The 25,384-nt window shown below is 44.2% G+C and overlaps 2 protein-coding genes across 2 annotated transcripts in view; both read left to right on the top strand.

Moving 5' to 3' along the window:
* hivep1 (HIVEP zinc finger 1) overlaps positions 1–4,884 on the top strand; it is a 50,480-nt gene extending 45,596 nt beyond the window's left edge. The window contains exons 5-9 of the mRNA XM_062409776.1: positions 83–210; positions 328–503; positions 1,543–1,644; positions 2,214–2,740; positions 3,133–4,884. Coding sequence (XP_062265760.1) covers positions 83–210; positions 328–503; positions 1,543–1,644; positions 2,214–2,740; positions 3,133–4,260 — 2,061 coding nt within the window. The 3' untranslated portion in view covers positions 4,261–4,884. The remainder of the gene's footprint in view (positions 1–82; positions 211–327; positions 504–1,542; positions 1,645–2,213; positions 2,741–3,132) is intronic.
* A 2,976-nt stretch (positions 4,885–7,860) lies between these two features.
* edn1 (endothelin 1) lies at positions 7,861–10,409 on the top strand. The gene is made up of 5 exons (XM_062410056.1): positions 7,861–8,006; positions 8,289–8,442; positions 8,694–8,846; positions 8,970–9,041; positions 9,612–10,409. Exons 1-5 carry the CDS (start codon positions 7,946–7,948, stop codon positions 9,748–9,750), a joined length of 579 nt encoding a protein of 192 aa, XP_062266040.1. The 5' UTR covers positions 7,861–7,945; the 3' UTR covers positions 9,751–10,409.
* The last annotated feature ends 14,975 nt before the right edge of the window (positions 10,410–25,384 follow it).

Raw genomic sequence — 25,384 nt, 5'->3', positions numbered from 1 at the left:
GTCTAATTTATATATCTTTATCTATATCCGTGCCTCCAGTTTTGTTCAGATCAATGAATGCATCACTTTCCTCTCGCTGCAGCTGCCGATCACCCAGAGGTCCGTGTCACCCAGAGGGAAAGTAAAACCAGAAAGTCAAACCAGCAACGACTCGGACAAAGACGTGGTGCCTAAAACGGAGCCAAGACGGGTCAAAATATTTGACGGCGGGTATGTTTCACAGCAATGGAGACATTTTCTATTACACTACCATCAGAAAGCTTTATGTGATTTATATATTTCTGTTCTATCTTAAATGTCCCTCTTGAATGATTTGTAACCCTACAGATTCAAGTCTAATGAAGAGTATGTTTACGTACGTGGGCGCGGACGTGGTAAATACATCTGTGAAGAATGTGGGATCCGCTGTAAAAAGCCCAGCATGCTGCGCAAACACATCCGCACCCACTCGGATGTGCGGCCGTACCACTGTATCCACTGCAACTTCTCCTTCAAGACAAAAGGTTAGAACACAGAACATGATCCGTGTTCAAAGCTTTAAGTCCGAAGCCACTGCTCATGTCCTTGTGTACAAACATACTGTGTCTCATATGATATGATGGATGTTATTTAACCTATAGATGTAATATCAGAAACTGTTTTTTTCAAAGACTTGATTGATTTATCAACTTGTTTTCTTTGTGCTGTGCAAATGCAACAAAAAGTGCTTTGAATAAAGGCCGTTAAAACATTTATCATATGACAATACAAGAAGAACATTTTATTGGAAGTGAATATGAAATGCTGGTTAAAAAAACTGTATATTATATAAATTAAACAAAATTAAGACAGCAGGATAAGGCACAAATTAAACCGCTTAAACACATCAGGAGAAGTGTGATAGTAAAAAATGTGTCTCAAGCTATTTTTAAAATGACAATATATTTAGAGCCAGTAAGACTTACTGGGAAATTGTTTCAGCACTTTGGGAGTTAATAAATTAAATTAAATTAAATTAAATTAATAAAGATGTCTTTTAGTTCTGACATCAGGAACAGAAGAAACTTATTATTTGAATATTCTGCATTTCCTGTTGTTTTGAATTTCTAGATTTATTATTACACACCTAATTTACATCATGATGCAAATAGTACCAGGAGTTTTTAGAAAAATTATATTTGCAAACACTGATCAGACGAAACCATTTGCTTTCACTTTAATGCAGATTTAGAGACTGTATCATGCAGATGAACTTGATCTGCTGCAGTTCACTTAGTCCTCTTAGAAGTTATGAGATGAAAATACGTTGTTTAACCGTCTCTTCAACCAAGACAGGATGATTCACTGCTCTTTATCGAACTCGCCTGCCCACGCGACACTGCAGAACAGCACTCGGTGTCAGAGCAGCCCACGTTCATTTAAAAATGTCTTCATCAGTTACTCACCCCCCCTTTTACGTACAGTTTGCCCAGCGACCGCATTCGCTTACATAAAAAACAAAACTCCTGTGCTATTGTTCGAGCTCTACCCCCCCGCAAGACCTCACGGCCTCTGTTTCTTCAGGAAATCTGACCAAGCACATGAAATCCAAGGCCCACAGTAAGAAGTGCATGGAGATGGGGGTGCCTGCGGGTCTCATTGACGATCTGGATGCAGAGGATTCAGGTAAGTTTGCCCACAGGGAAATATAGAAGGATCGCTCATCATGGTTTTAATTACAGTTTAAAAGTGACTTAACACATCTTATTAACTGCTTATCTGCTTTGGTTTCAAACAACAAGTGTTTCCCTTGTTTCAAAAAAGTTAACGACACTATAAACGTAACAAACCCCAGGATTGTTCCTGCTGGTGCTCGGTTGCTGTGTCGATCAATAGCTTCGCCACGGTCTAATTAAAAAATTCTAAATGCAGCTTCTTCCTCTGTTAACTCAAAGCACATGTGGGCAGCGTTCACAGCATTTGGAAAGAGGAAATTGCTGCGGCTAATTTTAGAAGAAAAAAAAAGATGGAGAGAGAGCGGCCTGCAAGCGCTCTTTAGTCCCAGTCTCTAAGAGCAGATTTGTTTTTCCTCCTCTGTCTGTGATGGAGCTCCGGGGTGTGTGTGTCGGTCCAGGGCGTGACACACTGTTACTGCAGCAAAACACTGAGCTGTGTGTTTAGTGCCGGATTTCCTCACTGAATGAAACCAATAATAGACGATAACGAATGAATCTGACTTGTTTGCTCATGTGCAGGAGACCGCAGTCAGGTGAGCAGTGCCGACCGCCAGGACTCGGACGGCGATGACTCCGACGGCCCCGACGACGAGGAGAACGACGAGGAGGAAGAGGAGGACAGCCAGGCGGAGTCGGGCCTGTCCACCAACCCGTCTGTCTCCGCCAGTCCACAGCACATCCCTTCCAAGGAGGGGGAAGTCCCGCCCAGCGCCCTCCTCGCCCAGATGTCCATCAGCTCAGTGTGCTTCCCTCTGTCCCTGCCTCCAGCTGCTGAATCCCACACATCAGACTCCGAGTCCATCCCCATGATGAGCCCTGTGTCCCTCAGCAAGCAGATCTCCATCTCTGGGTCCTGCTGCAGCTCGCTGCCCCTCCCCACCTCCCCTCCGCCTGCTGCCACTACGTCAGAGTCCTACACCTCGGACACCGAGTCAGTGCACATGATGAGCCCAGTGTCACCATGCAGGCAGATGTCCATCGACTACCCTGACTTTGACGTGCCCCCTAGTCCCCCAGTGCCAGGAAAGGGCTCCATGCTCGGCCAGGTGAGAGCCATGTATTCTCATTGTGTGTCCATCCACCCCCCCTCTCTGCCTGCCTCCCTTCTTTCCTACACATTTGAATCCTGCATGCGAGGCACTTTCACAAAGCTCCTGTCAATGTTCTGCAACAAGGTGATTAGTCTCATTAGGGTCTGATAAGTGGATCGATCCAAATATCATTAAATCTTAGGCCTGCAACTGTTTTTATTCAATAATGTAACATTCTTTTCAACGTTGGTGGGGGGGGGGGGGACCGTTTGTATTGCAAATGTAATCAGCTTACTAAGAATACTGTGTTGGCCAATTTATACTTTAATCTCTTTACATCTTGTAGGATTGTGCCACAGTTGAGTCTAGACATAAGATTGAATTGTCTGTTTTTTCTCTTTTTAAAGGACACCCCCGCTCCCCCTCCCGCTGTGGTGACCAGTTACCACGGCATACCAGTGGACCGGGGCACTCAGACCTCCTGCTACGCGTCTCACGGCCCCGAGCTCTTCCCGCCGCAGGGTCTTTGCCAAACACTGGGAGCAGAGACCCAGACCCACCTGTTCAGTCACCTGCCCCTGCACTCCCAGCAGCCGGCTCGCTCCTCGTACAGCATGGTCCCGATCGGGGGGATCCAGCTGGTGCGCGCCGGCCTGGCAGCTTACTCCACCTTCGTACCGCTCCAGGCGGGCCCCGTCCAGCTCACCTTCCCAGCAGTGAGCGTCATCCACAGGAACACGAGTCCGTTACCAGCTCCCCATACTCCACCCCATCCGGAGGGCTTGCACACCCAGCCGCTCGTGGTCCAGGAGCCAATCAGCAGCGTCGTCCCCTGCTTCCCCCTCGGGCAGGTCGCTGGCTTGCAGGCTCAAACGATACAACCGGTGGGTCTGGAGACACTTAACCTCATGGGGCTGACCAGCACAGGCCTGGCTTCCACCCAGCTGCTGCCCCAGCAAGGGCTCACCCTCAACGCCACCCTCGGGCTGCAGGTCTTAGCTGCCAACCCCACCTCCCAAAGCAGCACCGGCCTCCAGACACATGTCCCAGGTCTGCAGATAGTGAACTTCTCCCTGCCTGCCATCATTCCTTCCCTCAGCCCGCTCTCTGCTCTCAGTCCTCTGCCCGGTGCCGCCGAGAGGCAGGGTAGCCCCGGAGCTCCGGGAGCACAGCCATCTCAACGTGAACACGGGCTTGGTTCATCGCGGAGCTGCATGGCCGCTTCACCGTCCACCCCCGTGAAGGTCGGCAGCTCCCCGGGACTGACCGCAGGCAGCAGGGCGAGCCCCGGAGGCCTCAGCAGAGCAGAGCCGGTACAGACAGTCGAGAGGGAGGACAGGGAGAAACCTCCTCAGCAGCCTCCGCCGCCTGCTCCTGTGAGCCGAGCCGACGCCGTCAAGGAGTCACCGGCTGAGGGCGCTAGCAATCCTGCACCCCCCCGACCGCCACCGCCAGTGTCCAGCTGGCAGACGGTAAGCGATGACTATAACGAGGTGTCCAGTGAGGACGAAGACAGACTGGTCATCGCCACCTGAAAAAAAAAAAAACCCAAGTGGAAAAAAAGCTCTTCTTGTTCTCTTTTTGTAATTCTCGTCACTTTGTAAGACTGAAAACACTTTTCAGGGGTTTGTCTCTCGACGAATCACCTTTCAAAGCACAGATGCTGACATTCATATTGTATGTGCAATCACATGATAATTGTTATGATGACCAATCGTTTTATTTTTACTGTTTTTTGTCAGCTCCACACATTTTCTTTTTTTTGTACATGTTGTATAGACAATTGTGCCTTTATGGAGTTTCTTGTTTAGGAACCTGTACATAATTCCTCATAAATTCAGTAGTTGCTTGTGTTTATTTCAAAAATATAGAAGTAAAAAAAGGCCTAACGATGGAGAATATCAATTTTATTTTGGAGGATGTCACTCGTAAATATATGGAATTATAAATGTTGTACTGGTATATGTACATTTCTATGGATTATGGGGCAATGTTTTTCTGTGTACAGATGTTGTGTTCAACTATTTATTATAATCCATCTAGTGCCCATTATGATTCATAAGTCCATAGGTATGTGCATTATAGTAGCTTTACATTTCTGTATCAATATTCTTAACTGTATCAGTAAAAATTTGTTTACAAACAATAAAGTGGTGTCACTGTATTTTGAAAGTTTCACGTTAGAAACATCACTAATGACTAAAGGTGGATTTTGATTTTAAGGTAAAACTATTGACGATACATATGAATTATTGATTCTCTACTGAATCTACAGGATCTCAGCAACTTATAAGTATATTTACAGGTTTCAAGCTCAATTTTTTATGATGCAGAGGCTGAATAAAATCCCCAGCCTCTATGAAACCTTACCCCCGACAAGGCCCCTGATGAAACCACATTGAAATCTCTAGATCTGGATATTTTTTCATCAAGATCCATGAATTATTCTTTGAGAAACCATCCAGATGTTGAAAAACACTCTTGTCTTGATAATGAAAGTGAAACCAAATTCCTGGATCTGGCCCCTGATTGGGAATCTGCACCAAGTTGAATGGATTCTTCTTCTCTGACTCACATCACGTCCATCCTCCAAGTTCCATGGAAGTCTGTCCTGTCATTAAATACCTCAGATCTTTGTCATCAAGAACTAGGAAATTCACTAAATGCCCAAAAAAGAACATAAAAAAATTAATTCCTGGATCTTCCCCCTTTGTACAGATCTGAGCTGAGACTTCATGGCTTCTTTCTTGGTCCATGTCCCATCTTTCCACCAAGTTCTGCTGAAATCTGTTCCCCCGTTTTTTGCGTAATCCTGCTGAGGAACAAACCAACCATCAAACGGAAACTAAAAGTAAACTGGGGCTGTAAACTGTGTTGTTTGGAGAGTTCAGCTGTGGATGGAGCCATTGCCTCAACTGGTAGGAATTCAACCCCCTTTTACATAACTTTACATTACTGCTTCCATTTTCCATGGACCACAGCCGGAGGAAGAATTGGGATTTCACAGGCTTCTTTGACACTCAGGGTTCGGTCAAACGCTCCAGTTCCTGTCAACAGCTCACTTAGTGCTTCACAGCAGAAAATGATTTCCCTTCGATCCTCAGGAGACGACCTCGCGACGCTCTCATCGTCACAACGACGCCACTTCATTACAAAAACAAAATCCCCACTTGCCACCAAACGAGTGGAACTTGATTAAAAAAGGATTTGATTTGTTTTTGTTTTGCACCCACAAGAAGAGAGTGAGTAAAGAGCTCTCAGAGGACCATTGCATTCAGAAGGTGACTCATCCATCTCTTCTTCCTCCTCCTCCTCCTCCTCCTCCTCATCCTCCACCTCCTCCTCCTCTCTCAGGGCTGCCAGACGGACAGTCTATAGCAAAGCGAACAGAGACACCTAGAGGCCTACGCGTGCAAGTGCAGAGAAGATAAACACAACTGCAGCAACAAATCTTGCACGACTTCCCAGCACCAGCTACACACAGATTTCAAACAAAACACAAAAGCTACAGAGTCTTAGGCACCTCCACTGGTTTTCTATCCTGTCCTGAGTTAAAATATGAAATCCTCCTCCTCACTGTGGCACAATCTGTTCCCTGGCCCAGTGGAAACTCTGCAAACCAGTCTCTGATTGGGGGCCTCCAAGCTGCAGCTCTAAGATTTTTCCACTTTGCACACACACACACACGCATGTGCACGACAACACACACACACACAAAGGTCCATTTTCCACAGCGACACACTGCGGCACACTGACTCTGAGTATGTGCTTTAGGGAAATGAAGCAGGGCTCTGTTTCCACAGCTTATTGAAAGAGATGCTGGAGGGAAACTATTAGATTAACATCCACTTTGGAGGCTGCTTGTGTTTCCAGGAATCGTCCATCGGTGAATAAGAGGCAGCAGCTGTGCAGCACCTCCTTCTATTCATCAGGGGGACGACGTAAGAAGAAGCACCATCAGGTTTAACACACTGGTTTTATCCTCTTCTACTGGTGAACAACTGTGTCTGCAGCAGTGTGAGAAGAAAACTGGTCTAATTAAGAACTTAAAGTTTTAAAAGCATGTTTAATGTCACAGTGAACAAAAGCTGCTTGTCTCACATCCCAACAGCCCAAATTTGAATTTATTAATAAAATACTAAATTAATGGCAGACACTAACCTTTGATGTTCTGGTTCAATAGCAGTTCCAGTTTGATTTGAACATTTATAATCCAAAAAAGGAAAACTGGCTTTACTTTAAGTATTTAACATTTATAAACAGTACACAGACATTGAATAAAGTAAATAGTCTGATAGGTAAATATATAAGCAAGTATTAGGATTATTAAACATCTTATGAAGACATATTTTAGAAGGAAGATTGAGTTATAGACGTTGACAAATACATTTCTCATTTCATTCTAGTTCACAATTTATAAATATGAGCTTTGTTGTTTTTGAATAAAGTCATCTGACCACAAGACCAGAACTTTTATAATAAAATACTTTAAGGTTAGTTGTCTCTTTTCTTTAGTTTATTGTTTGCCTTGTCGTGAAACATTTTCTTTTGTCTGGTGCTTGTGCAGGTTTTAAACTTGTACTTTGCAGAAGTTGCCAACAGACATGGAAGTTATCATGCTCATATATATAATCTATATTAAGATATATAAAGATAATCAAAATATATACTTCACAGTTGTAGCAGTACAATTTCTAGAATATTTTTCACTTTTTAAACTTGGACCCTTCTCCCCCTTAGTATTTTAAGGTAAGTGGCAACATACATTTTCCATATTTGCTGAATTTCCATCCCTGACAACCGCAAAGTGAGAAAACGTGAGACTCTGCTGCCACCTGCTGTTCACTGAGTGAATCAGCACGTCCTGCAGACAGTCCGGCTCAAATGTGGCCCAGGACGCGTTCAATCCTCCTCATCCTCCAACCTCCAGCCACTCAGGCATCTCCCAAGACCTCGACGTGGCTGCTTATCAGGGACCAAACAAACAACGGAGACTGGGACCGAGCCAGAGGACAGGAGTGATTGTGCAGGGGGAGGAGGAGGAGGACGGGGAGGAGGAGGAGGAGGAGGAGGAGGGGAGCGCTTGGTATAAAGTCAAAGTTGGCTCCGCACATGGGGCCACACTGACGGAGACACCGCAGCTCTGAGGACTGTCCCCGGATGATTATTTCTCCACCTCTGCAGGATTATTTTCATCATCATCACTAACTGAAGAAGAAGATGGATACTTACGTTTTGATTTCCGTGTTATCAGTGATGTGCTCGTGGAGTCTGTGCACAGGTACGTCTTTGCGCATTCTTTTTTCCAAACAGCTAAGAAAACTAATTCCAGGAATTCACTCAGAGCATCAAAGAAACTGACTTGATTAATGTTTAAAAACCGTAAAGCAACGACCGAACAACTTTACGCGTTTTAAACTTGATCCAAAGTCTCTGTGTGAATTTCCAAATCAGGATCCTGCTGCACTTTACCTCTGCACCTTCCTCACACATTAGACCAGCAGCTGATCGTTCTGCAGTGTTCCGATAACAGTGATTGACCCTTGATTGATTTCGTCCACAGTTCTCTCGTCTCCAGTCGGAGAGAACCCCGCAGACTCCCGCAGCGTCTCCCGGGGGAGACATGTGCGCACCAAGCGCTGCTCCTGCGACACGTTCCTGGACAAGGAGTGCGTGTACTTCTGCCACCTGGACATCATCTGGGTCAACACACCTGAGTAAGTCCTTCTGTACATGACGCAGTTCAATATAAGCTTTTCTTTTTACCGTTTAAATGAGTTTAAATTGGGGAAAAGATCATATAAAAGTTATTTTGTGCGGGTGTAATTGAAAGTTTGATTCATTTTACAAAACCTATCGCGTTCATTCATTTGCGCATTTTCTTTATAATTTATAATATTTCTGACGTGAAGTTATTTTCTTTTTGCGCGTAAACTTCATGTTATTAATCGGGAACTTTTCTCTCCAGGCGCGTGGTCTCTTACGGACTGGGCAACGCTCCGAGGACGAAGCGCGCGCTGCAGGACTCCAAGACAGCCGGGAGCGCGCCTCGCTGCCGGTGCGTGCGTGAGAACGACAGCACGTGCAGCAGCTTCTGTCATCAGGACAACCTGCATCTCAGGTAATAGAACATTTTCTTCATCACAACTACACAGTGAACGTTTTGTGGCCATCCTGATGTGAGACCTTCTTCTTCTCCATCGTGTCTCTGACCTCTGACCTCACCGGGATTCTGTTTTTTCAGGTCTCAGACGTCGCAGGAAACCTCGATCCCCACGGAACACAAGCCGGCAGCTGACAGGAGCAGGATTAAGAGGTAAAACAACTTCTCAGGAGGAGGAGGAGGAGGAGAAGGAGGAGGAATAAACCTCAAAGTCTATTTACTAAATAAAGGGACATGATAATTACGAGCTTCAGGAACACAGAGGTGTTTTCAGCAGCAGCCGGTGACACCGCTCATCATTTCTCTGAGTGTAAAACAACCGGCACGCGTTTCAGAGGCAGAGACATTTTAAGATTAAGCCTCAAGCGAAGGAATCCCCTGTAAATTGCGATGACTGAGCTGCTCAGTGAAATCCACAAAACCTAGAAGATCCTACCCCCCCGCCCACTTATCTGTGAGTTATGTGTGGTCATGGAGCTGGTCTCTGCCACAGCTGCTCTCGTGTACCATCATGTCTCTAACTCCAACCTCTGAACGTGTGCGGCGCCACCAGTCTGCACTTTCTGACACATCGTTAATTGGAAACATGGAGTCCGATCTGCTCCAGCCACTCACAGAGGGCTCGGCCTGCCACATGGTGTCTTTAGGAGCCGGGGGGGGGTTAGAGTCTTTCACATGATGGATTGCTTCAGATGTCTGATTGTCTTCTGTCTTCGTCCGCAGGTGGAACAAGAGCCACGAGAAACAGGTGTCGGCCGCCGCGCTCAGGGTCGCTTTGAAAACCCGCCTGCTGCTGGAGGAGTGGAGGGTGAGGCGGCGCCACAGGGCGAGGGCGAGGGAGGGCGAGAGCACGGCCCCCTAAAGACCACATGTCACCTCCACACCTTGTAACTCAGAGGGGGGAAAGGCTTCCGTGAACCCACGGGCCCTTCTCCTCAGCCGTCTGCAAGCAGGGGCCCCTCGGCAGGGCCTCCGGAGAGCCCGACGCCAGGCCGGCGAGCTGTCTCCAGGTCGACCTCAGGGCTCCGGGGGTCAGAGGTCGTCTGCGGCAGAGCAGAGGGTCGCTCTACACACTCGGCCTCGTCCGACAGATGGGCGAGGTCGGAGACACCACGGGGAGAGGACGGACGCGAGCTGGACACAGTCTGTGGAGTCCAGGACGTTCGCGGGGCCTCTCCAGGACACCCGGTCAAATAGCATTTCAAAAACACTTGACTTCACCGGAGGGATTCAACCGGAATCCCCCCCCCCCACTGGTCACGGAGAATCCCTGGCAGTTCTACTTCTTCTATTTCAAAATGAAAAAACCTTCAAGACATTTTCTCAGCGACTGAATCTATTTAACCGCGTTTCTATGTAACAGTCCCGAGGACAGAGCGGCTGCCGGGAGTTTATCACAGACGTCTTTGTCGTTATTTATGATGTGAAATGATGTTTACGTGTGTTGTTATTTATTATTTATTCTTTGTGCATCTCGTTTGGTTGATTTCTATGAAATCTGTCATCGTCAAGTTGCCATATTGTGGCTGAATGATAATAAAATATTTTTACACAATATTTGAAAGAAACTCCTCAACTTCCTTCATTATCATCATCATCATCCCAAGTTGTATTTGTTTAAGCAAGATTATGCTTCCCTATAAAGACTCCAGCTATTTCCATAGAAATGAAATGTAACTCTGTGGGAGAGGAAACATGACCCAGAGAAGAACCCAGGAACTTTTCCATCAGATTTCATTGAATTTCTCAAAAGAATAATTAATAGTTCTTGATTTAAAAATAGTAAATCATGTTTAGAGGACAGATATCAGATTCTATTTGGAAAATAATGAAAAATACAGATCTAGTGAATTTGAATATGGTTTCTTAAGGGGACTGTAGGGTTTGTGCTCTATTTATTTCAACACTTGTCCTGGACATAAGTGGCTGAGGGGTAGACTATATATAAAACCATTTACCATTTACATATAGAAACAAACAAACTCACATTCACATCCACAGACTCTCTAGCGTCTCCAGTTATTCAGTATTTCTTTGAACAAGCACAGACACAGAGATAATAATACAAACTCATACCAGGATTCTGGATTCTTCTTCCTCCTGTGAGTCGAAAACAAATGCTGCAGCACTTCAACCTGACCATGTGCGATGGCTTCAACCTGTGAAGCTGAAATAAGTCAGAACTTGGGCAGAACCACACTGAGCTCAACACACAGCAAATTAACCAAACAAATGCAAAATAGAACAAAACCTGTAAAGTGCCGGGTTCAGTTTCAGAGGGTTTTGAAGTATCGCTGCAAACAAGACAAAAAGTAAAAGTGACGGAACAACAAAGTGAGACGCAGATGGGGATAAAGACAGAGACAGACTCCGATGTGAAGACCACAAAGTGTAGATGTGTAAGACGCCGAGAACCCAGAGCAGTAAAACCACTTTCATCTCCTGTGTGTGTGTACTCTGCAATTTCTCCATCAGCTGAGGGGAGATTTAGAGTTTTGGATTTCAAAGACGCATCCAGCGAGCGCGTGGCTTGTTTTCCAGCCCTGTAATGAGCCAGCGCTTTGTTTCCAAACACTTCACAATTATCCTGCCAGGCCGAGATGTTCAGGTGACTCAGCAAAATCCAAGCAATCATGAGTCACACGTGTGTTGTTCTGTTATCTCGCTGACCCGGCCGCTCTGTGTTCACCTCCAGCAGGTGAGAGCAGATAACGGCTGTGGCACCGAAACTCTGTTTGTATCCACACATGAACACAAAACCTCCCGGCACATCGGTGGTTTATCTAATTTCTGTCTCGGCTAATAAATCAACCTGCATTTCATTCCAGTGAATCACCCGTCAGGCTAATACCTCTGCTTTCAGAAGGACAATCCCCGAAACGTGAAAATCACAACACAGCACGAGATCATCCTGTCGGGTTAGAAAAGAGGTTTGAGCCCAAAATGGAAAATGGATTTCACCGGACTGCAAAAAGGAAAATCCCCTTGTTTTTGTCTCACTTTTGTGTTTAAGTGTGTTTAAACACTGGTGCGTGGAACACTTGCTCCCATCACTCATCACTGAGCTGCTGGAGCTGCCTGTGCAGAACAAGCCAATGCAAACTGGTTTTAAAGTCTTATCTCTCCTGCCCATTTAGCAAACAAATCTGTGCCCGGGGCTCATTGTGAGAATCGACCTGCGTCCTCCTGCTGCCGGCTCCGACCACAATAACACTGATGCCACATATTTCACAGACGGACCCTGGTTCTGTTTGCAAAACAATTCAGGGACTCGTCTGCCGAGGGAGACGCTCAGGACGCAGAGACAGGACGGAGACAATGGAGAGAGTGTTTGTCTAATGACTTTTCTTGGTATTTTAAATTTCATAATGCTCACAGCGTGTTATTTGTAAATAAATGTGTTATGTAACAAGTGCAACTGAACAATAACAGTGAGTCTTTCCCACGTAGATTTGATTTTTCCTTTTGACGTATATGTTGTTTTAGGTGAATGAGAGGAGATGGAACCAGTATTCAGATTCTTTACATAAGTCAAAGTGGTAATGCCACCGGCTAAAACTACATAACAAGGTTAATTGGACTGAATCAGATAATTTAAATAGACTTTTGCTGGTTTTAATGCTTTATTTGATTGTTTTTTAATGTTAAATCACTTTTAACCAGGTGTAAAGTTTTGGAATGGATCTGGATAAAAGGAATGAAGCAGGAATTTGTTTTTCTTTTTTTAACATTTAACCAATGGGATTCTATCCTGTGGCGGATGTAGGTTCAAGTATTATATGTTTAAATACTGTTACTCATCGTGTACTTGTTGGCAGCATTTTTAATGTCGTAGTTAATTGAAATTGAGATAATTGAACATGTTTAAATATTGTTGGGGAATCTATTTGGAACTGAAAATGTCTAGAAATGTAGTTGAGTAAAAAGCTGAATATCTCTAGAATAAAGTGGGATTAAATGTAAATGCTTCAGTAAAGTAACAGTAAAGTAAATATATTTAGTTACTCTTTCTTCCACATCTATTCTAGGAACCATCGCTGCAGCTCTTAGTCTGTTACGACTCCTGAGCCTCTTATCTGATCCACTTTCTCCAAACACCCGCCTCATGTTTGCTTCTCTGACTCGGCACTTTCACCCTTATCTCTAAAATCCTTAGATGCCAGAGTCAGCCGTGGCTTCATTGAAATCACACTCAGAACGAGGGTGCCTCCACGTACCCACACACACGGAGAAGGTTAACACAATACAGACGGGCCCGCGACCCAAAACAATGGCATTTACCATTTGAGCAGTGGAACTCCCCGGGTACATTAACTTTTGGCGTAGTCATTAGTCTATTGAATAGAGCAAAGTCGAACATAATGGCCCATTACACAGCGAGGAATCTCCTCGACCCGACAGGAATTCTCGAGCTCAGGAGCCGAACAATAGGACTCTGTAGATGGAACGTCTGGGAGGGGCGGACTGGCCTCGGCCTCTGACGTCTGACCAACGCCCTGCTCTACCTCCACACGCCTTGTTTTCCAGCGCTACGCTCCCAGCCACTCACGAAACCGAGCTGCAGCCCGACCAGAGGGGATTAATGAACCCCTCCTGGATGAGTCAAAGTCAGGAGGTGCCCGGAAAAGGTCACCAGGAGTCGGCTGGTGAGACCCAGAACCACAGGTTTGCCAGAAAAAGTCCGACCTCCGGCGACCTGGAAAGATTCTCCCCTGGGGTTTCATTTGATTTGTCATCACGTGTGCGTGAGCCGGGATGACACACTTCTCAGAGAAGCTGATTATGGGAATCTGAGCAGGAATCGCTCAGCACTCTGTCCGCCTGTAATCCTGCGCTCAGCCCGACACGACCCAACCCTCCCTCCCTCCCCGCCTGCATCACAGTAAACACTGGAAAGCATCACGAGACGATCCCCGAGATGTTCACAGAAATGCTTTTTCTGACAGATCGGAAGGATGACGAGCGTCTGCAGCTTCTCCTCTGCTCTTCCTCCGGCTTTATTTAACTTGAAATCAAAGAGAGCCGGGGGGGGGCTGTCGCGCATTACTCATAGGCACATTTTAGAGGGAATGTTCAGAATGCGAAGAATTATAGATCAAGTTTCACAAACCAGTCCCACTTTGGACTTTGCTGTCCAAAATCAACTCCCTCGGTGGATTCTAAACAGTCATGTAACACGTATATACAAACGCTTCCACTCAGATAATAAATCCATTGTAAAACATGCAGCTATTTGGGACTTGAGATCGTTGTTTGCATATTTGCTGGAGTGGATAACAGGTGTGAGTCTTCCAGTGGTTCACGCTGTCGGACTTTCACCAGCGTGAGACGAGAGAAGAAGCAGAAACCTTTTCTTCTCTTGGTTCATCAGTTTATCATTAAAACTGAAAAGTCTCAGCAACTGTTTGATTCATTGGCACGACACGTTGTACAAATGTTCTCGGTCCTAATCCCGGATTTTTTCCCTCTAACTCAACCATGAAGTTCCCATTCGTGACTATTGGATGATCAGGACATGTGCTGTAGATATTCATGGTCCCCAGAGGATGATTCTTACTGATTTATCACTTTTCCTATACCACCTGACTTAACCTCTGATGTTATAATCAGGTCAACATTTTACTTATCTACTCAAATCTTAACTCGGTGCAGATATTCATGGTCCCCACCTTTCCTCCAGCTCTACCAGTAGTCTGGATGACTGTGAAATTATAGTACAGCCATTTGTGATCTCCTGAAGATGAATCATCAAGTGTCAACATCAGGGTGAATCATGTCTTTAAACTTATTATCAAGTTAATTTTTTCACAACAATAACTTCAATGTTCCTCAACAACAACTCGACTCGACAAACCCTGTTCTCCTGAGGATGAACTTCACACAGAAACTGGTTCTGGTCATAAGAACAAGCTCCTGATAAGAGTCTCTCTCCCTTTGGCTTCAGATTCTGATCCATATTTGGCTCAACACCATAATTGTAGATATTCGACCCAGAACAAACATCTCACTATCTGAGAAAACACTTCGCTGATCCGACAACGCAAACACAGAGATAACAATCCGATTTTTTACTCTTCGCCAAAGATAATTTCAGAAAAATACAGAAACTCTTACAGTAGCATAACACGGTATCAGGCGTGTGTGTGTGTGTGTGTTTGTGTGTGTGTGTCTGTGTTTTGTTTCACTCTCCTTTGTTCACATGGCTGAGCAGAAGGAGATGAAGCTCTTCTTCTCTCGTTGTTCTTGCCCAGTCGCTCTCAACACATGATTCAAATCCCTTGTGAAGGATGCGTGAGTGTCTCTCATCGTTTTCCTTGCACGTCCCTCAGCGCCGCGTACACAACGTGCACACGTGCACCCTCGCCCACGATGTGTGTGGAGCCTTTTTCTTTGTGCGTGCGTCACTTCAAACAAAACATTTCATCAGAGATCAACCGCCATGATCTCACTTCTCATTTCTTAATGCGCTTTGAAATTTCCAAGTCAGAGCCGGGTCTTTAGAAGAAGAGGTTTTTAAAACAACAAAAAACACTTTGTGTGGAGGGTGAAATAGAGAAGAGGGGAATCCGGGCTCTACCTCCAGAAATGTTTAACTAGATCTTTTAACTCCGGACTCACAGGAATCCTCAGCCGGCCTCACGCTGCCTCACCCGGCCTCACCCGGCCTCACCCGGCGTGCTGCAGGAGGTGAACGACCTGAGCGAGCCGCTGCCCTCCAGCTGCCAGCGACACTCAACCTGGGCTGGGGCGACTTCTCCAGGAGTCTGGCTGGTTGTTTTGACAGGCCGGCTGCCAAGTGATAAACTTCTGGGCTCGACCGATTGTGTCAGGTCTTTTTATAAACTCCACGCTCGACTCGGCGGTTCACTGCCAAGATGATTGTTCGCGTCGGGGCTTGGAATTCTGCATTCCCGGTCTATTGTCAACAACAACAACAAAGAGAAAGCGGTTGGATGAGACGATGCTCCTCAGACAAAACAACACATTCCATTGTCCATTATGCATCGACTCTGCAGAAGTATTTCTATTAGTTTAGTGTTTTGTTCCTCGTGGCTCACACTTTCACAATCTGATCAACTCAGCTGAGAAAATCATTTCAAATCATTTAATCATTTGTCAAAGACTGACGGATAATCGGGGGCCAGTAAAACTTACATAACCTGCTGACATCTTTAATGTCTTTTGATGAAGTCTCCAGGTCTTTGTTGGAACAAGTGATATCCTCGCGTCACTTCAGTTATTCCATTTTTGCTGCAGCATTTGAATCTGAATTAATCAGGCGTATTATCAGGCTGCTGGAGTCTTTAAAATGGATCTAATTTCTTTCTTGTGCTTAATCAGATTCACGTAGTTCGGTGGAGGTTCAGAGATTTAATCCCATCCTGAGGGCGGGAAACGAGGGAGAAGCAACAATACGGGACGAGCTGCAGAATGTGGTTTTATAAATACGGGATCTGGGAGGAATGAGAGGACTGTCGGCGTGTGTGCACTGGTGCATTATGGATACAAGCCGGGGATGTAAACACACAAATTCTTGCGAAGGGACGAGCGGTGCAGGCCAACAGGTCTGTGCAACACGCGTGTGAGGGGGACGAGTCAGGGCACCTACTGGGGAGCCTTTATCATGACCACAGCTCCCATTTCACCACACCAAATCCAAATGTCTACAGGTGGATCTGGAAACTGTTCCCTTCTGAGCCTGAGAAATGTCAATATGGGGCGAGACAAAGGGGAAGTAGAGAGCTCCCATAGGTTATTATATTGTATAAGATATTGTGATGACAGTTTTTCTTGTTTCTCATTTTTCCACGATGAGCTTAAATAACCAGCCGTTGGATTTAGCTTCATATTCAGAGACATATTCTTTAACTTTTGTTATAAAACTATTTATGATCATTACTTTAAAATATCAGATTGACAATTGTTCATTGATCCTCAGGGGAAATTGTTTGTTTTTACAGTTTCCCTTTCCAGGAATTTAAATATATACAGACCTAAAGGATTTTATTAACTAGAAATGAAAGAAGTACGTAAAAAATATGTGCAACAAAATATATGGAAAGAACCTGAATAGGAATATGTACAGAATGTACAATCCACTCTGTACAGGGGGACGTAGAAAAGCACATAGCAGAGAACTACTTCACAGAGGAGACATGACCTCTAACCTTGACCCCAGTGAGGTTAAGTAAATGACTGAGCTAAATTATAGCCTACACTGTAGATGTGAGCTGAATCCACAACCCGACTCATATCCTTGAGTTATCTGCGAGGCCACAGGGTCAAAACACTCACGTCCCTGATAGACTGGCAGATTACTGCGACTGTTAACCTTCGCCTGGTGCAGCTTCTATCTCTCTCTCTCTCAGTGCTACACATTCCAGACATTCTGTGCTTTTCACTCTGTCCCATTTCCTAAAGCGTCTGTCAGTCTTCGCCGGGGGCCCCCACATGTCCCCCGCTCAACACCGAGCACCACACCCACAGCACCAGCAGACGAACTGGGACGCTGGAGCAGCTGCTCTGTGGTCCCAGCACCTGCAGGATAACATAGATACGGTGCCATGTGGAAGGACAGACATTAAAATCAAGGTCTATTTCTGTCAATAAATAGAAGATGAGACCACAGAAGACATTTGAGAAGTCACACTATCGGGAGAAGGAAATGTCTGATTGTTCAAAGTAAGTTTTTCTGGGGGTTTGAAATTCACTACAAGAGAAGTTTATCTGTTCAAGGCCTAAAGGGAACAAGGGAGAATAAACAAGTGTCACAGCTGCAGTGAAGCTTTTCTTAAAGTTAAGTTCTGATCTTTAAGAATTTCCATGAAATCAAAGAGACTTTATGACGACTTGGCAAATGTCTATAGATCTGCAGAATTAATTTACATCAGATGTTTAATGAGAACACTGTACACACATCAAAATCATTTATATTGTTAATTTTATAATATTATTAATGATACTTTTAATTTGATAAATTATCTCCCTGCAATCAGCATTTTCTTGTTAAATGCTCAACTGTTTTGTTGCAGTGGTTCTGTGCAACAGCCATGAATCTAGTCTATTATAAAGAACAGTGTTAATACATATATATAAATCACAGGATGTTTAAATGACTTTTAAAATACATATTTTTCAATGGACCGAGCAGAATCTTCACAGAATCCACGTCTCAAAACAAAACTCTGAATGTTCAGTTTTTGCTTTTGAGGGAAAGTTTGCAGAAACCTGCTTCCTTCTGCAGTTTCGTGGTCTGAGGTGCTGAGCTGTTAATATAACCACTACAGCTAATTTGATTATGTCTGTATGCACCAGTCCAGGTGTCCAAGCAGATCCTTGAATGCATGATGCAGTGTAGAGTACAGGATGGTTTATAGTCCTGTGCATGTGTCTTGAGGTGAACGGGGCACGCTAACATCTGACTTGTGTCTTCACGAGCGGCACCCAGCGATTCCCAGTCACTGATTGTGCAACACACACAAAAGGATCTACACACCGTCCCTTCACTCCTGCCTCTCAGCCACAACTGAGCTGCTTCCCTCTTTATGTGTAGATCGGAAAATGTCGCTCTGCCCCTCGGTGAAGGAAACAGCCTCTCTCTCACGGCTTCGTCGCTATCGCCCAGAAACTAAACAAGATAGTGAGCACCTGCAGCTTGTTGAGAGGAGCCGTTCCCAAACAAAGCTCCGAACTCTGTCAACAGCAAGGGGGGGGGCAACCAGCACATCTTCAGACCTTTAACCCAAACAGCAGGACGATAGGAACCCGGAGCGAACAGAGAGATGTGCCATTTACAACAGGAGCTCAGACAGACACATATTCAGCGTTACATCAAAAGTTCTTCACCACCAGGATATAATCCCATCAAAAGAAATACACTCTCCTGCTAAATATTAATCACAACTAACAAAACATGACAAAAAGATGAAAACATGACGAAGAAGTTCAGGAAGAGAGGTTAAGATTCTTCTATATCAGGGATATTCACTATAATTCCAGGTCCAGATTAACAAAGTATCCTCAAACAAAGTGTTAGGAGTCCTCAGTGCAATATATGATATAATAAAAGCTCTTGTCTCATGGTAAAAAAACGCATAATGCATAATTTAAAGTTGATTTAATTGTGCATCTTTAATTAAATGCTTCATTTCCGGGTTGGGGGAATAAAAGAATGTAAATTAACTTTAGCTTCCTTCCACATTCCTGCAACAGTTTGTCACCAGGAACACAACTTTCCATGATCCCACTCTCATTTGTTCACACACACACACACACACACACACACACACACACACACACACACACACGCACACACACGCTGAAGCCAATACCAGCTTCCTGATAAACAGCCATTTGCTGGTATTCATCTGAGACTCTGACTGTGACGGCTCCGCGAGCGGCTCCACATGAGCTCCAGACAGGTTCCTCATTTGGCTCCAGGGTGAATTCCTACAGCAGCAAACTAATTATTAACATTATATTTACTAAACCATGAACACTGGCTCAACCAGAAGCTATACATGTACTTTTATACTGTTACTATGGATTATTCAATAGTTATATTTCTAATAGTATAACAGATATGTGTTTGCATAGTTGATTGTGATGCAGTAAATGTTTTAATTACACTACTTGGGGCTTATTTATATCAAAACTACATATATACTGCAAGAAGTTTATTTAATATTTGTGGGATTGAGATGTTAATTGTTTAGATAAATTGATTAACTGATTTGATGATGAGTCACGTCACCTCCAAAATCAATATTCAAATTGAAAGTCAATAGATCGATAGTTACACGTTGACCTAAGCGTGACTTCAAAATCTTCTCCCTACCAAACCCTAGGTTGTGGCTCATGTTCCTAACGGGTGTGACCATGGAAGGGTCAGATCTCACCCTCTTCTCCCTCCAGCCTTTCATGTCCCGAGCTCCACCATGTCTGTGGGACCCGACTCCCTAGTGATCCCCCCCCCAGGGGGTCCTGCAACGGCCCTGCATTTATGAGGGTTATTAGGGACGCCATTCAGCACGCCACGACCTCCCCTGCAGGATCATGACCCGGGGACCGGGAGGGGGTAGGGGTGGGGGGGCAGCGTGACAACGGGATCCACCTCTGCCGCCATGAAGAATCTCCAAATTTCTATTCTTCAAGATGTAAAACCTAATGTCCGACAACTGGAAACAGACGCATGAGGGCAGCAGTCACGCCTCCGCTCCCTTTCAAACCCCACTGAGGGTGAAAGGACACACATCCTGCACCGTGGTTGCATTTATTAAACAAAGATATTCCCTATCAGAAATAAGCTCTTATTTAATCCTGAGTATAAACTTGTGCCTGCAGATGGTCAAACATCTGACAGCTGCAGCACCTGGATCAGCAGGTGGTGCAGTAGCTGGGAGCAGGTGTGACCCCGAAGTCTTTATTATCTGTCACATTTTGACATGAGAAGTGTACACAGATAGCACGAGTGGAGCTGGTTATCACTGGGAGCTGAATGTTTGGGTCTGGATTCAAACCAATGTGTTCATCTCTCTTGTTTGGCTGCTGGAATAAAGTTCAATAATAATCGTCTGGCATCACCTAATGTACCCAAACAAAAAAAAACAAAAACAAATACCAGAACTCTTTTTGAAGGATGTTCAAAATAAAAGTGGCTTCTTGTCAGCTTGTAAACACGGAGCAGCCTGTACCATAATAACCAACTTGACTGCTGTACGGGGAAACATTCTGGTTGAAGAGTTATCAACTCAAAACAAAACAAGCACAACATAGATTTGTAATAGAATGCGGTTTAAATAAGAGAAAATTAAGTTTGACTCTCCAATAGCGCCCCCTTGAGGCTGCAGTCTTAATTATGACCCGTAATATAAAGCTGTGTCCCGGTTTAATAATATACAGTTTACAGGTTTACTCTTTAAGCAGATTGTGGAAGTTGCAATATACAAGAAATCAAAGATGTGATAGAAAATGTGAGCCGAAGAAATGTGCGACTGCAAATCTGTGAATCCAACTCCACAAAGACAAAACTCACTTTTTCTCGAACTCTTTCTCTTTCTGAGACGGTTAATTTGACCTAAAGGAAAATAGTGAAATAAAATGCTCCGAATAAATCTAAAATGAAAAACTCGATCACCTGAGAGGTTCTTTGATGTTTCTTGCATTATTAAAGTTATTAGGTGACAAAAGCAGAGTAAAAGATAAACATGAAGAAACAAAGTATTTAGTGTTTGTCGGATAATTATAATGTGGTCTGTATGTGACCTTAGATTCAATTAAGCTGCAGTCATAGATATCAGATGTCAAATATCTCATATCATAGATATATCCTCAAAAAGAAAATATAAAAAAAAACAGAGTTCTTCTTGTTCTTTGGCAGAAATCAGCTCAAACAAGCAAACAAACAAACAAACAAACAAACTGAAGCGTTTGAAAACCTCGCCTCCCTAGTGGATGTTTCTATCTGAACAGTTGAGTGACACCAGCCCTTATCTTCCTCACAGTCATTTTACTGTGAGACACCAACAAAGATCTGTTGAGCCTCAGCTGACGATCATCTAACAATATTTTCCATCGGTGGGTTCTGTGACAAACTTCAGCTGCATTACTTTGAGATGTCTCTGCTAATTTTAGGCTTAAGGCGTCTTATTATAGAGGGGAGCTTCCTTTTGTCTGCACGAATTAAAAATGATTAGCAGGAAGATGCTTTTTGTGTCACGTAGCATCAAAGAGGCCGAATGCCCACACACTTCTCATGGAGAGGAGTCGCCCAGCTCGTTCTGCTGGTTGTTAATAATCCCTCGGCTGACGCGCTGCACATCGTCCACTGTGCTCGGCTCTGAACTCATCTTATATCAGGAGCTCAGATGTTATATCACCTGCGTATGTCACCGTGTTGCTTTGCTACCAGGCGACGGACTCACACACAAACTGAGCAGAATCAATCTGATGGTTTTTCTCCTGAATCATTCTTTTTTATCTCTTTGGCTTCTGTGTGATCGCCTGCTCGGGTCTATAGGCTCCTACCTGCGCCGTATAAATCCTAAAAATACTTTATGGTTCCCCCTTTCACGTCCTGGTTTCAAACCACTCAGGTCATCGGCCACAGCATCGGGCCATGAGAAGGCGAGTCAAACTTTTCCTAAATCAATTACAGCAGAGAACCACTGGAGTTTCAAATAATTATCTGAATTCAAACAAGTGGAGAAACATAAAGACATTGTTAAAAGACAGCCTGAGACTCAAGCATTACACTGCCAGCGACTGCTTAATGTTATTGTTGTGCGTTTGACAAAAATCTTGAATCTTGAATAAAGGAGTAATGGAGGAGGATCACAGTCTGATGCTGCCGCGCCTAGAAGCTAAAAGCAGACATGCTCAGGTGAAGGTACAAACTGTTCAGGAGACGATTGTTATTCTGACTCTGCACTTATTCAATTATCCATTATCTGAGCTCTAGGTCGCCCAAACCTTTAAAAGCGAGAGCATCTCCCCCTAAACATTAAATTCACATCAAAGAAATGATAACTTTAGAGATAATATAAGCATTTAAATATGTCTCTCAGTTTTTAAAGGCACAGAATATGAGGCTTTCAGAAACGGGAACATTGCAACAGACGTGGTACGTGCAGCTCGACATCTGAACGTTTGGCCTCCTGTGAGGAATGTGACCACTAATGACTGCTGGTTACATCCCATAGACACGCCACGATTATTACTACTGAGTTATTTCATTATGCTTCACGACTCTGACGAAGACGAGTCAATGATTGACATTTCATTGTGTTGATACTAATCAAAGGTTGAACAATCACTCAACAGTTGGAAACGCGATACGTTCAAATGAATAAATTACTAATAAATCACTGACGTCTGGGACACACCAACAAAAAACTCTACAATCCAGAGGCATAATTAATGAATTGCATTTAGCATTATTATTATTATTATAAAATGCATAAACACTTCTGTCGTGATCTAGACCCTTAAGGTCACTGAAATCACGCCACCTGAGACTTTGCATGCATCAACGCTCGGAAGCCTGTGAAACCACTAATGACTGCTGGTTACTAGGCTTCATGTTAAATATTAATACGAGTTTGAGTTTGAGTTAATAAGTGAACAACAACGGCAACAACATCTCTTCTCCAGTTGAGGTCTGCACGTACCTCACCGAACTTTCAATAAATTATAATAATAACAATTAGAAGAAGAACTTTATAGCCCTTTTTAACCAAGGTAACAGAGTGCTTCACAAAAACATGCATCCATGGCAAAGAGACGAATGATTAATAATTAACTTATAATTGATATTAAATCAACAGGTAGCTTCAGGGTTCGGTTGACCGAGTCCGGCCGTTTGTCTTTACTTGCTAAATCACTGAAGCTCCTGTTTAGAGGTTAAGAGAGAAAACTGCAGCCAGCATCAGCCCCGGCCGACCAGACAAGAAGGCTCCTGCACCATCGATAGAAATGATCCGACTTTCAAAGTAATATATTACATTTAAATATGTCTCTGTTTACGTTTAAGAGCATTGACGCGACACCCTCAGGTCTAAAGCTTCAGGAGATATATCAACAGACTCTGCTTGTGCTGCTGAGCCACGAATCTAAACCATGTAACCACTAATGACTGCTGGTTACGTCTTGTAGAAACTACATGATTGTTATGTTTAACGACTCCGATAAACACAAAATGACACTCTCCTATTTTTGGTGCCAATTCGGGGCTGAAGTGTAAATCAGCTCAACACTGAGAACATGACTTTCTGAGTCTGACAGCAGATCTCTGACGTGAGATCACTGCACAAAGTGGAAAGACGGAATAAAACGTGACAGAACATGAGCTGCTACAAATACACAGATTAAACTGTTCACGTGTGTTAAACTGACACGATTTGAGCATCAAATTAGCTCCTTAAAGTTCCAGAGATAGATGACAGGATGTTTGGCTTTTACCAAAAGTGAAACAAAGACGTCTTGTTCGCCCCCTGGTGGCTGGCTGCAGCACACGTCACAAATCCTGCCTCCTCCAGGTTAGCAGATGGGACTTGGACCCATCTAAAAAGTCAAAGAATCCCCCAAAACATGGTTTATGTGTCTCTCTGTCATTTAAATACTACATTACCCACAATCCTCAGGTGCTCTTGCCATGGAGAAGAGAAACAAATCAAAATAGTTTGCCCTTAAAACTGAAAATCAAAACTGACTGAAGTTATTTAAGCTGTATTAGTTTCTCCAGTTTTCTAAACACACATTTCCACCTCTTGCTTTTCACATAACTGTGTTTTAAGCTCTGTGATTGAAGCAAAAATTCATCTAACTGCAAAGAACATTGTGAAAATAAGCAGATATAGAGTCAGACAGTAATTGAAGCTGTAAAAATTATACTTGGAAATGAATGTGCAGTTTCCTTTTGAAACCAGGGACCAAAACCAGTTCCTTCCACTCCATCACACCATTGTTATCAATGCAATTAAATGTACTATATATATATATAACACCAGTGTGGGTCTTTAAGAGAGTGAAATGATCTGAGTTTGCTTTGAGTCTAAAGAACAGGAAGCATGTTGTGCTGTCTGTCAGAGTGAGTGGAAGTGATAATGGTATTGTTGCACATTTATCAACGCTCCAGTCGTATTTGTTTAGCCGGGTGTTTCCTGTCTGCTGCTCCCGCTCGGTGTTGAGTTCTTAAAGCTGCCGTGTGGCTTTTATCTCCACCAGTAAAGAAAACACCTCATATCAACATTCTGAACGCCGCGATGCAGACATCCGGACGTATCAGTGTAAATTTCCCTTTCATGCTCACTTGCCAAAAGTCACAGGCGGGAGGATGCAAACCCCTGCTTTGTGTTTGCGTTGCAAAGTGAGGCTGAGGGATGGATTCGACACTCGCTTGGTCTCTGGACTCGTTATCTGCGTCGGGGGGCGGAGCTTCGCCGTGAGGCCGACACCAGCGTGATGAAGAGGCCCCGCCTTCAGAAGTGCCAGTGACAAAACATGGCCTGATTTGTCTTGGCAGCTTGTTTGTTATTTCTTAACAAGGCGTTTGGGGACCGGGGAGGAGGGAAGACATTCTAATGTTCCTTTTGTAGGCTGTGGAATTAAAACAGACACTTGTCAGATGCGAGTGGAAGGAATGTCTCGCCTCACCTGAGTGACTGCTGTTGTTTGCTGGGGGGGGGGGGGGGGGGTGAAAGGAGTGACGGAGGCTGCAGAGGAAGACTGATGGTTAAGTGGAAGAGCTTGAGACGCTTAACGTCACTGTACCTTCAGATATCTGTCGCCTCCGGGCTGATTCCACTGGAGCAACTGTCTCACAAAGGAAAAAATGTGAGACATTCTTGTTGTTTTAACCTAAATAACTGGAGCCCAGTGATGAACAAGGACGTTTTTCAACACTATAGGAAATATGTCAGTTTAAAAAGATGGATGATATCTGTTGTAAATATTAATAACAAAGCTCTGATTGATCGACTACTGTTCAAACCAAGGAA

This window comes from Platichthys flesus, chromosome 17 (assembly GCF_949316205.1).
Source record: "Platichthys flesus chromosome 17, fPlaFle2.1, whole genome shotgun sequence".
Lineage (NCBI taxonomy): Eukaryota > Metazoa > Chordata > Actinopteri > Pleuronectiformes > Pleuronectidae > Platichthys > Platichthys flesus.
The sequence above is the reverse complement of the archived record's forward strand: the minus strand, read 5'-3'. Positions and strand labels throughout refer to the sequence as shown.

Bases quoted from the DNA above. Each gene is read 5' to 3' on its own strand.
- edn1 (XM_062410056.1), top strand. From the start codon at position 7,946: ATGGATACTTACGTTTTGATTTCCGTGTTATCAGTGATGTGCTCGTGG. The intron at 8,007-8,288 runs GTACGTCTTTGC...TTTCGTCCACAG, and splicing joins CTCGTGGAGTCTGTGCACAG to TTCTCTCGTCTCCAGTCGGA. The intron at 8,443-8,693 runs GTAAGTCCTTCT...TTTTCTCTCCAG, and splicing joins ATCTGGGTCAACACACCTGA to GCGCGTGGTCTCTTACGGAC.